At 40.7% G+C, this 14,155-nt stretch overlaps 1 protein-coding gene and 1 long non-coding RNA gene across 4 annotated transcripts in view; one reads left to right on the top strand and one right to left on the bottom strand.

The window, feature by feature from the left end:
- The window catches only part of Xpnpep3 (X-prolyl aminopeptidase 3, mitochondrial), a 57,378-nt gene that overhangs the window by 34,706 nt on the left and 8,517 nt on the right, over positions 1-14,155 (bottom strand). For 2 of the 3 annotated variants that reach the window (NM_001347075.1, NM_177310.3), the window contains exon 2: positions 8,229-8,345. In NM_001347075.1, coding sequence (NP_001334004.1) covers positions 8,229-8,345 — 117 coding nt within the window. Of the gene's footprint in view, positions 1-6,782; positions 6,931-8,228; positions 8,346-14,155 lie in introns of all 3 variants that reach the window. The other variant, XM_030248610.1, reaches the window with a different exon arrangement.
- On the top strand, positions 1,093-7,974 carry Gm17025 (predicted gene 17025). The gene is made up of 3 exons (NR_166833.1): positions 1,093-1,424; positions 3,579-3,773; positions 6,823-7,974. It is a non-coding gene; the product is annotated as a predicted gene 17025 (long non-coding RNA).

Below are 14,155 nucleotides of genomic sequence, written 5' to 3'. Positions count from 1 at the left end.
CCATCCCGATACAAAGTTCAAATGATTTCATTATTATTTTCTGTGAAACTTGGGTTTGACTATGTCTTGACGAATTTTCTGGAATTTGGCATGTTCCACACCCTGTATCCTAACCTCTGCCCTGAATAGATGTTTTGCCAAGTAATTTTGAACTGTTTTGCTAAGTTCCTTCACAGCTAAAGCCTTGGAAACTCCCAGCCTTGCAGTTTTTGAGCCCCACTTATAAGCCCCACTTCTTCCTGTGTTCAATGCTGTTTTTCTCAACACTCCCTAAAGTCCTGTCTGACGAAAAATAAAGCTTGCTTAATTTGACCAAAGAATTTGGTCTTTACTTTCCTTCAGCCGGATTAACAAAGAACCTATCCCCACTTTTTTTCCTTTCGAGATGGAGCCTCCCAGGTCTCCTAGAAGGATTGGGCAGAAATCTGAACTTTGTACTAGAGCCAAAGCACAGCTTAACTCTTTAGTAACTATTCATGTTAAGCTTGCCATTGTTACTCCACATTGGAAATTTCCTAGTTATCTAAACAGCAAATGTGTGTGGGTGCATGTGCACGTTTGAGGAGCAGAGCGACAGCGCACTGCAGCAGGGAGCTCTGAGAATGGGCTGGCCTGCCGATCTACTTCCATAAAAGCAGAGACTGGTTATAATTTAGCTCCTAAGTCTGCTGCCTTCGTCTCTAAGAGCTGGGATTACAAGCATGTATCACCACACTCAGTTTCCAGGCTCCAGGCACGCTAAGCAAGTGAGCTATAGCCCCAGCCTCACTTAAAGCATTTGTTTATGAAATCAAGTTTCATGAGAATGACTGTTTTCAAGTTTTTAAAATATTGGCTATATTTTTCCAAGTCTAGTAACTATCAACAGTTTGGAATAATCATTAGCCAAATGCTTTCAAACTTCCAAAATGTCAAAGCAGCAAAGTAATAAATCAGAAGAGAAAGCGTACATAGGAAAGGTCCCTTTTTTTTTCATCTGGTGGGGAAAGGGGAAGCATGCAAAGGAATGAACTTGGTATTTGATTAGTAAGCCTGGCAGCTGCAAAGCCCTTTGATCACAGAACCCACAGTTCATCTGGCCTGGACTTCTTTGATAAAATTGTTCTGTCTGAGTAGGCAGTCTGGCACTTTGTGAAATTGTAAATGATTAAGGATTAAAGTTGGCATTTGATCTTGTAGAATCAATTAAAGACAGAGAGGCCCTTTTAACAACTTTGCTGAACCAATCACAAGACTAGAAGTCTCACAATCAATTCTAAGACTGCAGCCAAGAAGGAAGTTCCTTCAAGACATTAGGGCTGGGCCTGTGAAGAGAGCAAGAAGAATGTTCTTCATGTTTTGTTAGCCAAGCAGAAAACCCAAAGAGAAAAGAACAATAAAGACTGAAAATGACTGGAAAGATGCAGAGTTTTGCTGTACTCTAGGTATGTAGTTTAATTATTTCCCCAAACTAACTAGAGTGATATTTAAGGTTGTCTATTCCAAAAAGAATTGATTAATATTAGGTAGTTTTTACTGTATACAAAGTAGTTCATGAACTAATTCACAGACAGGAAGGAGAAATTATTTTGTTTCCTTTGTAATATGAGACATTGGTTTCTGAAAAATGAAATAATACTCAAGTAGACTTCATTTGCATGTACTGAGCAAGACAAGAGACTGAAAGGGCACATAAGATACAATTATAAGATACAATAGGGTAGGCGACATGCACAGGCATTTCGATCTTGAAACCAGAGGGATGTTTCCTATGGAGGTGGGGGATCATCACAGCAGGGCATGAGGGACCTGTCTAGAGTACTGAATGTGTGTGTGTGTGTGCTACACTGCATATGTGGAGGTGAGAGTCCTCTGGGTTTCTGTCTTTACCTGCCTCCTTGTTTGAGACAGGGTCTCCTGCTTGCTGCTGCTGTGCTTACTGGCCCATGAGCTGTGGCAACACAAGTGCAGTACTGTCTCTAGCTGGTTACATGTGTTCTGGGTATTCAAACTTAGGGCCTTCGGTTGTGCAGCAAATACTTATCCATTGAGCTATCTCCCCTCTTCCCCCTGCCCCTTTTTATTTTTTAAACAAACCTCAAACAGCCAGGTTGGCTTCAAACTTACTGTGTACCTGAGGACCTTGAACTTCTGATCCTCCTGAATACAAATTTTAAAAGATAATATAATGTTTTATATATTGATCAAGCTCTAGGTTACCCTCGTGACTTTCTTTGCCAGAACATACTTAATTGTAGATTTGTAAAACTCACTGGACATATATTCTGTCTGACTAAAAACATACATTGCCCTCTGAACTTTTACTAAGGGAGACATCTTTCAGGGCTGCGGATAGAGTTCAGCATAGGATGTTTTTAAACATGAGCTAAGGTACACTGTTATACCACAGTATACCATGCCCAAAACAGCAACAACAAAAATACATTAAAACAAAACAAAAAACTCAACACCCTCAACTCAACTGTATTTCTTTTTATGTAGCAAGAGAAACGGAAAGTATTACTAGATTATTATTTGCCTTAAGTGTTATGTACTAATGCATGGTTAATATAGGCTGGGGATATAGCTCACTGGTAGAGCACTCGGCTAGTATTAGCATGCATGATGCCCCTAGCCAATTCCTCAGTACCACCATGAAAGGAAAAAAAAGAAGAGGCAAATTTTGGTGTGCTGGAACTTTAGTTTAGCAAACCACTCAGTGACTTGGGAAGAGCCTCAGTTTCCTCATTTAGAAAACAAAAAATAGAGGCTGGGGAGTGGTTAAGAGCACTGGGTGCTCTTCCAGAGGTTCTGAGTTCAATTCCCAGCAACCACATGGTGGCTCACAACCATCTTTATGGAATCTGATGCTTTCTTCTGGTGTGCCTGAAGATAGCTACAGTGTACTCATATATATATATAAAATAAATTAATCTTAAAAAAAAAAAACCAAAAAACCAAGCCAGGCGGTGGTGGTGCAGGCCTTTAATCCCAGCACTTGGGAGGCAGAGGCAGGCAGATTTCTGAGTTCGAGGCCAGCCTGGTCTACAAAGTGAGTTCCAGGACAGCCAGGGCTACACAGAGAAACCCTGTGAAAAACCAAAAAAACAAAAACAAACAAACCAAATAATAAATAATATGCACTTCACAAAGTAGTACAAGCTATAATTATTACCCAAAATTAAGAATTTACAATTGTTAGTTGTATGGTATAGCATACAAGTGATACCAACAGCTAGAAGGTTGAAAAAGGAGAAACCTTTTGAGGTCAACCTGGGCCACACAATGAACACCTGTCTCAAATTCAAAAATGACAGCAGAGTAAGGCATGTGTGGTTCCCTATTTCCAGAACTTAGAGGTAGCAGGATTTGGAGAGCAAGGTTATCGTTATGCTATAGAGCGAGTTCAAAGCTATTTTGGCCTATGTAAAAATCTACCCAACCCAAACCAAAAAATACTACATTTGAGAGGTTGTCATCATGGTAATGCAATGGCTGGTAGGACTTTGGAAGAGGATAAATGATGTGGATAATTACTACTCACGCCCAAGTAACTATGTGCATACAAGTCTCAGGTCTTCGGTTTTCTCATCAAACAGCAATAAGTCAGAAGTGACCACTCAGGGGTCTGCTGGTCAAGTTCCCCCCGCACCCCTCCCTGCACCTTACCACAAGTCACAGTCATCTGGAAAGAGAGGACTTCAATTGAGAAAATGCCTCCATAAGATTGATGTATAGCGCTGGAGAATTGACTCAGCAATTGAGAGCATTTGTTGCTCCTTCAGAGGGCCCAGGTAATTGATTCCTAGTACATATATGGCAGCTTATAACCATATGTAACTCCAGTTTTAGAACCACACAAGTAAACAACAAAACAAACAAAATAAACAAATAAATGATAAAAAAATGAAATCAAATAGAAAATTTTTATAATTCAGCTCTAGTTGGCAGTGCACAGAATTCCAGGTGATAGTTATAATATAAAGGTGAACCAAAACGGATAGTCAACATGAATTAGACATATAGGTAAAAAGCTATAAAAGAGCATATACAGCAGACAGCCTATGTTTAGGATTCTGAGGTGAAGCCTACTGCTCAGTGGAGAACACATGCAGTCTTTATGAAGTTCTGGGTCCGCTTTCTAGAAAAACTCCAATTCTAGGGGATCTGAGAGCCGATGCCCTCTTCTGACATCTACAGACATCAGGCATGTGAACACACACACACACACACACACACACACACACACACACGCAAAGCATTCATGCACATAATGTAAAATAAAACTAAACAGGTTGAGGTGGGCATGATGCTAATCCTGGCACTTGGGGAGGTGAAGTAAGGAAGTCACTAATGAGTTCCAGGTCAGAGAGGGCTACATAAAGGAATGTGTCAAAAGCAAACACCATTATTTATTTCTCTTTCTCACTCCCGCTTCGCTTCCTTTCCTTTCCTTTCCCTTTCCCTTTCCCTTTCCTCCCCTCCCTTCCCCTTCCCTTCCCAGCCTTAATGATCTCCGGACTTGCTGAAATTTGCTGAGTCAGTCTATGGGGTCATGACATGTACATTTTCCTTGATAAAGTTCACCCAATGGTTTTGACACACAAGTGGGCATCAGATCCCCTGGGACTTGAGTTACAAGGTTATGAGCCACCATGTGGGTGCTGAGAATCAAATGCAGGTTGTCTAGAAGAGTAAATAGTGCTCTTTATCGCTGAGCCATCTCTGCAGCCCAACACTTCAGATATTAAAGTCAAATCTTGAACAATTAATTTTTTAAAGATTTATTTATTTATTATATATATATGAGTACACTGTAGCTATCTTCAGACACACTAGAAGAGGGCGTCAGATCCCATTATAGATGGTTGTGAGCCACCATGTGGTTGCTGGGATTTGAACTCAGGACCTCTGGAAGAGCAGTCAGTGCTCTTAACAACTGAGCCACCTCGCCAGCCCAACAATTAACTTTTAAGCCAGGCAATGGTGGCGCACACCTTTAATCCCAGCACTTGGGAGGCAGAAGCAGGTGGATCTCTGTAAGTCTGAGGCCAGCCTGGTCTACAGAGTGAGTTCCAGAACAGCCAGGGCTACACAAAGAAACCCTGTCTCAAATCAACCAACAAACAAAAAAACCACTTCTTTTTTAAGGGAGAACTTACCTAAATTATATAAAGATGAGTTTGTAAGTGACTTAGAAACATTTAAGGGGAGACATCTTGGGAGTGTGACTCTATAACTCAACAGTACTTTTCTGAGTGTGGAATTATAAGTAACTAAGTATGCTTTTCTACATTTGGTACTATTTGTCTCACGGTAGGACTCCTTTAACAGGAAAAAGATTGACATATTTTGCCAAAGTTGTAAATTGTAGGCTTTCCTGTAACTATGTCAAATGCTAAATGTGAGGTTTTTTTTTTTTTTTGAGCAAAGTTACAACTGACACATTTTACACCTTAAGTTGACTTCAGCTCTGTAGTTCTCACAGGCTCTCACAATATAGCTCTGGCCGTGCTGGACCTCGTTATATAGACCAGGGTTGTAACCTCCCCCACCCCCTCAGCCTGAAACCTGTTTGCTCAGGTTTCACTGTTTGCATGGGGTGGAGCCTGCCGCTCTATCGGTCAGCCACGCCCACTGCTGGAGCCTGCCGCTCTATCGGTCAGCCACGCCCACTGCTGGAGCCTGCCGCCTTGCTGTTCTGGAGCCATACACGTGGTCACCCTGCAACTGGACTCCAGGATTACTTGGCGGGAATTAGCCCCATCCCCCTCCTTCATAACTCGGTGCACGAATTAGTAAAATTGAGCTTTGATCAGAACCCGATTGTCTTAGCTCCGTTCTTTTTCCCGTCTGTCTAGTTCCTTTCTTTCAGCTCTTCAGCCGTACCCGTTCCTCGAGAGCTGCTGGCCGGCTCGAAGCACAGGGTCACCTCAGACTCACAAGATATCCTTCTCCCTCTGATTCTCAAGTGCTAGGATTAAGGCATGTGTCATCACTACTGGCTAAAACAGATTAAAAGAACGTATATATGTCTGTTTATGGATAAGTGTGCAGGATTCATGCTTAAATACCATATCCCTGTAAAGTCTGCATGCTCAGTGGCATGGCACACAGTCTCTTTAAACTTTAAGACATTGATGACTTCTGTGAAAATATTTTACGTATGTATGTATGTATGTATGTAATGTATGCATGCATACATGCACGCACCTATACCACTGATCTTTGTTCCTAACATAATACTTTGACCAGGTACTGGCACCATACTGAACAGTGGCCACATCCTTCCAAGCACAGAGCTCATATTACTGTGAAAAAACAAACCAAAACCAAAACCAAACCCACTACCTTTGTGACTAGGAGGAGGAGAGGGTATGAAAAGTGTGCATCTTCACTCACAAAAGCTGACTCCAAGTACTATTTTTCTCCTTTTCAAGGGAACTTCCATGTTCTATGTGCTCAGCACCAAGACTAAATATTGATGTTTTATTTCAAGTTGCTTTTAATACTGTTCGCAGAGCGATATTCAGATCTGCGACCAAGGCAAAAATAAAGATCATATACAGAATATAGAAAACAGTGATTTAGACATGAAGTCATTCATCTTTATATGCTTGTGATGGTCAAGGCCTGGCAAATGCAGCTTACCACAAAGTATTTCACCACAAGAAATCAATTATTTCAAAGCTGGTAAAATTTAGGTATCAATTCAACCTTTCTTCTTCCTTTAAACAAAAACTACAAGTAGGTTGATAGGGTTAAAAAAAAAGTAGTATCAACTGGACTACTATTATGCTTACCTTACAGCTTTGAAAAACTCTGATTTCTTGTGTGTTTCAGTGGTGAGCTGCATTTCCTGAGTGTCAGCAGACTGCCCAGCAGGAATTCCAGCCTGATGGAGAATCAGCCAAAGGAAGTCCTCACTGAGAGACACAGTGGTATCATTCACTGAGTGGAAACAGTGAAAGAATAACATATTTCTAAAGGGAATTTACATTATTAATACTGTGCTTTTGTAGCAACTTACAGAAATACACTTTCATCTTTCGTGGTGGAAGGAATAAGTAATTTTCCTCAAAACCCTAGCTTTGTCTCTAAAGCTTTTTCTGTTTTACTCTGCTATCCCATCTTTGAGATGCTATTCATAACTGCATCACTGTCTTCCTAAACATAAAACAAAATAACTAAGTCTTCACCTGAGCGACTGTGATGCCACATGTTCTAGCAGTAGCTCTGGGGGGGTTGGGGGGGGGAAGAGATCTTTCCAGTCCTTCGCATGACTTTTAGTCAGCTGGAGCAGGTCACTTCTCATAGCAATAAACATCTGGAAATCCTGCTCAACCTACAGTGAAGTCTTTAAAATTTTCAAATAAACACTTAACATTTTAAATAGACACAAAGGATCTACAGAAAATAGCTCTAGAAACTATGAATTAGAATTTTTCTGTAAAAAATAGTGAAATATGAGGCTAGAGATGGTTCAGTGGTTAAAAGTCCTGGCTGCTTTTTTAGAGGACCCAAGTTCAGTCCCCAGGACCAATATGGCAGCTCACAACCATCTCTAATTCCAGTTCCAGAGGACATAATGGCCTCCAAGGGCAGTAGGCACATATGCGGTACATAGATATATATGAAGGCAACTCCCATACCAAAAAAAAATTCCTGAAAAACAAACTTTTTTTTTTAAAAAAGATTTATTTATTATATGTAAGTACACTGTAGCTGTCCTCAGACACTCCAGAAGAGGGCATCAGATTTCGTTACGGATGGTTGGGAGCCACCATGTGGTTGCTGGGATTTGAACTCCGGACCTTCGGAAGAGCAGTCTTACCCACTGAGCCATCTCAGCAGCCCCATCCGTAATGAGATCTGACGCCCTCTTCTGGGATGTCTGAAGATAGCTACAGTGTACTTACATATAATAAATAAATAAATCTATAAAAAAAAAGAATTGAGTCGGAATTAAAAAATAAACCAACGTTTTACAGGCTATTCTGAATCACAGTTTATTGCATTATTATTATTATTATTATTATTATTATTTTAAACGATGTCAGTAAAGTACTGGTAGTTTCATGGATACATTTAAACTTAATTCAACAAAAACTTCAACTCCTCAGTCAAAGTAATAGTATTATTAGTGTGTAATCATGACACACGGCTAGTGAGAAAAACTTTAATGCATAGCAATATTCTAGACAGAGTATCTTAACTAGACAGATGGTTGCTACCATCAAAGACCTTACCTGGTCTGAGGAGGTGTGGATGTGTAACCGGGCTGGGCTGGCCTAAGTACCGGTTTGGAATCTTCTTTACCGGCGCAGGCTGGAGGGAGTACCTTCGCTGTAAACATGACATGCATCCTGAGGAAAAACCAAAGGATGAAATGGAACAGTGGATATGATCATCTTCATAGCATGCATACTTTTATCTATTCCAAGCAGTTTGGATCCTTACAAAATATGCACTAGCATTTTTTTCCTCCTCCCTCCAATATGTATGTGGGTCTTTCTCTGTGCCAGAGCTTGTATTAGACCCTAAGAAACAGAAATAAGGTCTTTACCCTAACAGATCTTAGTTTACTACAGTACAGTGGACACAAACACACAATACAGTTATGAATAAGGAGCTATGAGGAGGATGAGGAACAAAGAAAAACAAAGTAGGATCAGAAAGGAGCTCAAGAGTAGCCTGAGCCTGTGTTCTACAATTTGGAAAACTAGAGTTAATATTTTTATTGAGACTATTTTAGCTATAGGGAAACAAGTACCTGCTATCTCATTTAATTTTGCAATGTTATAGTCTGATAAAATAATGTATGAGAAAATGCTCAATCATAGTTGACATATAATGAGTATGGCTAGCATTAATTTAATAAAATGTTATTGAGGATATCACTGGGACACATGCTAAGCAAGATGCAAGAGTAAGATTGTTTGCCCTAGTAGACAAAATGAAGTACGGTGGAACGGAGACAAAACAGAACATCACAGTACTACATAATAAAATGATGGATTCATATACACAGCAACTGTTACAAGCTGGGCGAGGTCATTCATAGAGGCATTAATGTGGGACTGAGGAAGATGTGATCAGACTGTCCTGAACAGGAACCCCCCGAGTTTCTTCCCCTTGAGGAGAGACGTGAAAGGAAGCCCAATGCACAGCACTGTAGCAGGCACCTAGAGTGAAAACCTCTGGTTTCTCTGGAAAGTCAGTTATGTCAAATGATGTTTTTGTTGGGGCACACAGGTGAATGTGTGATGTTTGGAAAGAATATAAATATGATCCCACAGACAGTGGGAAGGAGAGCATGGTTTGCCTTGCTCCACCTTGCTGGTCTTTGTTGACAACAGGCATGTATTGGTTTGCCTTATATTGCATTGCTGAGCTTTGCTTGTGGTGACTTCATAGAGAGAAACTCGCCAAAGAACTTCTAGTGAGGTTCCTGCAGCTCCTTGCCTGTTCTGTTAACTTGGGTGATTGGTGAGCCTCACCATTTCTTCTGGATTGAACTGCCCTTGCTGATTCCTGTGAAGTGTCTGCTAGTGGACTGAACTGAGAACAATGAAGACTGGAATCACCCCAAAGAACTATTTCTAAACAGGTCCACTTCCTCTGTATTCTAATTACCTTTCTTTCCACTACCTCTGGTGGGTGGTGGGTTAGAGGGAAGGTTAAACCCTAAGTAGGTTGAAAAAATTCATACCTAGAGGCAGGCACTTGTGTTCTTGAATGTAGGGAAGCAGCAGGAGGCAGAGAGAACACGTGAGAACATACAGTGCAACACTAGGTTACTCTGCTAGCAGACTTAAAAAGTCTTGTATGGCTTAGTGGATCTCTGTAAGTTCAAGGCCTGACTGGTCTACATAGTGAGGTCTATGACAGCCATGGCTACACAGTGAGACCCTGTCTCAAAAACCCCCAAATAAATGAGTTATCAGGACCAGAGATTGAGAAACAATTTGTTTAAGGTCATATAGCATTGGACAAAATGAGATTCAAATTTAGGATTAAATTAAAAATCTTTGGACTTATTCGTCCATCCAGATTCAATGCAGATCTCATTTAATCCTGACACAATAAGTACTGATTGTAAAGTCTTCGACGTATATTCAGTTCAAAAGTAGAGTATCGTAAGTCAGGTCAAGATGAAGATTTCTTTAGGGCCTATGAAGCATTCTTGATGGCACGTATTTGATAGGAGTTGTGTGTGGTGTTTGAGAGTTTGTGAGTACGTATGTGCATGCAAGTGTGCACGCATGCATGGGAGCTAGAGGTTTACAACAAGTGTCTCTACTTCAGTTGCATTTCACTGCATTTTCAGACAGAGACTTGCTAACCCTGGAATTCACCAATCTGGCTAGACTGGCTACCAGCAAGTTTCAAGGGTTCTCAACTTCCGAGTCTATGTTAGGATTACAGTCACACACACACCACCACACCCAGATGTGCAGACTTACACACTCCTGATTTTGGATTCTGCCAAGTGTGTGGTATCATTATGGTATTTGTTGTGGCAGCCTTGGGGACCAACGCAATGACTTGCTAAGCTTTCAAGGCATCAATTGATAACTGGCTGTACTTACTACAAGTTTATGTTTGCTCTTAAATCAGGCCCAGGTAGAAAAAGAGAGCAGGTGTTGACTAATTTTTAAGATTTAAAAAAAATTAAACTTTACTAGCCAGACAGTGATGGCACTTGCCTTTAATCCCAGCACTCAGGCGGCAGAGGCAAGCAGATCTCTGAGTTTAAGGCCAGCATGGTCTACAGAGTGAGTTTCAGCACAGCCTGGGCTACACAGAGAAATCCTGTCTCAGAACCCACCCCAAACAAACAAACAAACAAACACACACAAACAAACAAAAACCCCACCTCTGCCACCACCAACAAAAATAAAAAACCCCCAAAACCTTTATTATAGAGAACTTCCAAGATTAAATCCCCGGGGCAGTCCCTGGCACCGAAGAACAGATGGACTCTACTTAAGAGTTGGGAGTATTGGGTCAGGGGTGAAACATTTTCTTAGCATATCAAAGTCCAGTACTGAAGTATAGAAAGAAATGAATTTATCAGACGCATCTTACTTCTTTCCTGGTGAGCAATACCTGTCTCAAGTACTATTCACAGCTGTACTTTCCCGTTCTACAACAGGAAGAAGCACACTAACTATACTTGATGCTTACAAATTATTTGGCCGACTATTCTGTGGGCCAATTTATTTAAATTTATATGACCTAATTAGGTAAGTTTTTTGTTTGTTTGCTTGGATTTTTTGTTTGTTTGTTTTTTTTTGTTGTTTGTTTTTGGTATGGTTTCATTATAGTCCTCACCGCTCTATAACTTGCAATGTAATCCAGGCTGGCAGAGATTGTCTCAGTGAGCTCAGCCACATATATATACATGTGTGAGTGTGTGTGTCCTAGTGCTGGGATTAAAAGCATGGACCACTATGTCTGGCTTACTTCTATACTTTATTATACTATGTTTTTCCAAAATTTGAGGGCTTCTTAGGAGATTAGCTCCCACCCCCAAATTTTCTAACTTTTCTCTGGATCACAGACTGTCCTACATTTTGCAATGTCTAGAACCTACACTCTCAAGTTCTGGCCCGAGAAACGAGAGTAAAGTGGAAAGAAGAGAATTTGAAATCAAGCTCAAGTTGAAATATTAAGTTTTCATTCACAAGTAACAGGTTTCTACAAGTTCTCTCTTGGAACCCCGTTTTGTTATGAACACAAAATATTTATTTTCATGGAAAGCTGTGCCAATTATATAACAAAGTAAAAATAAACACACCAGGGAGTGTGACTCAGGATATAAGCAATAGCTACATTTATCCCTTTAGTGTATGGCAGCACATATACTGGGTAGAACTCATGTTGAGCTTTAAGTGTTTCACAGTCCCTCCAGTCTCTCAAAACCAAACCAAACACTAAGCAAAATTTGTTCAGACCTGGAAAAGAGCCTAAACCACATGCTACATTTACTATCTCATTGGAAATAATTTAATTGACATGTGACAGAAAACAAACAGGTATGAACAGGGAGGGACAAAGGGGATTTTCTGGGAAAACAAAATGATAAAAATAGAACAATTAATCTTTTTAATTTATGGATAATTTACCGGAAAGTAAACTTTTTTTTTTCTTTTTTTGGTTTTTCAAGACAGGGTTTCTCTGTAGCTCTGGCTGTCCTGGAACTCACTCTGTAGACCAGGCTGGCCTCGAACTCAGAAATCCGCCTGCCTCTGCCTCCCAGTGCTGGGATTAAAGGCATGCGCCACCATGCCCGGCTTTTTTTTTTTTTAAAAGATCTATTTTTTTATTAGCCATGATGGCTCATGCCTTTAATCTCAGAATTTGGGAGGCAGAGACAGGAAAAATCTCTAAGTTCAGGGCCAACCTGGTCTACAGAGCTACTTCCAGGACAGCCAGGCTACACAAAGAAACCCTGTCTTGAGAAAATGAAAACTGAAAAAGAAGAAAAAAAAGTGTGTGTGTATGTGTGTAACTACTGTTGCTGGAGGCCAGCAGACACTGGATACCCTGGAACTGTAGTTACTGATGGTTGGGAGCCAACAACTGGGAACTGAAACTGGCCCTTGGTACTACTAGCCACCTCTCCTGCATCAGTCTTCATCTTAATTGCTTCTGCTTTACTTTTTATTCTACTTTTCCAAATACAACTGATTTTCTATATTGCAGTCATTAGCCCAGTGAAAAGGAAAACAGACCACCAAGCCAGTGTAGCTATTCAGCAGAAGGTTGTGGCAGACATTGACAGCCTCAGGACATGAGCTTAATCATTCCAGAAACAACTACTCTGTCTGCTGACTAACAACTCTGTCTGGTCTTAACTCGAAGGCCATCTCCCCACAAGTTTCTAGTAACCAATAAGAAGTAACCCTCTGTCCTGTGCACCACCCTCTTTTCACTTGTTTTTGAGAACATAAAGGTAATGATTTGGTACTACATTTTCTCAAGTTATTATGGGCATTTTTGTTGTTGTTGATTTTTTTTTTTTTTTTTAAAGACAAGGTCTCTATGTAGTCCTAGTTGTCCTGGAACTCACTCTGTAGAGCAGGCTATCCTCAAACTCACAGATATCCACCTGCGCCGCCCCCTACTCCCATTGCTGACATTAAAGGCATGGGTCACCAGAGCATAGCACTAATATTTTATGCATTTCTTATACTCTCCTTATTAGGGTTTGAGACAGGGTCTTCCTCTGTAGTCTAGGCTGGCCTGGAACCCTCCATAATGCTCCTATCTTGGCCTTCCATGTTGGGATTACAGGCATGAACTACCTTTTATTCCATTACAATTGAAGTATCATTTCTAATGGCTGCCAGCAGAAAGCTTGAATAGTAGGCTACTGACTTGAGGAAGTCTATTTTTTTTAAAGGTTTATTTATTTATTATATGTGTACACACTGTAGCTGTCTTCAGACACTCCAGAAGAGGGCATCAGATTTTTGTTACAGATGGTTGTGAGCCACCATGTGGTTGCTGGGATTTGAACTCAGGACCTTTGGAAGAGCAGTCAGTGCTCTTAACCGCTGAGCCATCTCATCAGCACCTCAAGGAAGTCCTTAGACCATAGCCCATGGTGCCTCTTATACAACAGTCTATCCATCTGGTGGATCTTCCATCATTGTTCTTACTATGAAAAATAAGGATATCTTCTTTCTTTCTTTTCTTTTTTAAAGATTTATTTATTTGTTTGTTTATTTTCTATGAATACACTGTAGCTGTCTTCAGACAAATCTAGAAGAGGGCATTGGATCCCATTACAGATGGTTGTGAGCCATGATGTGGTTGCTGGGAATTGAACTCAGGACCTCTAGAAGAGCAGTCAGTGCTTTTAACCACTGAGCCATCTCTCCAGCCCCCCACCCCATTTAAAAAAGGGTTTATTTATTTATTATATACAGCATTCTGCCTGCAAAATATGGCAGCAGGTCAGAAGAGGGCATCCGATCTCATTATTGATGGTTATGAGGTGGCTGGGAATTGAACTCAGGACTTCTAGAAGACCAGCCAGCGCTCTTAAGCTCTGAGCCATCCTTCCAGCCCCCCAGCAAAGCTTCCTAAGTTTCAATTTTTCTAAATAAAAACATAGAAGCCAGGTAATAGTGGTGCACACCTTTAATTCTAGCACCCAGGAGGC

Source organism: Mus musculus, chromosome 15 (assembly GCF_000001635.26).
Source record: "Mus musculus strain C57BL/6J chromosome 15, GRCm38.p6 C57BL/6J".
NCBI classification, from domain to species: Eukaryota; Metazoa; Chordata; class Mammalia; order Rodentia; family Muridae; genus Mus; species Mus musculus.
Note: the sequence above shows the minus strand (reverse complement) of the source record. Positions and strands in the feature narration are given on the sequence as shown.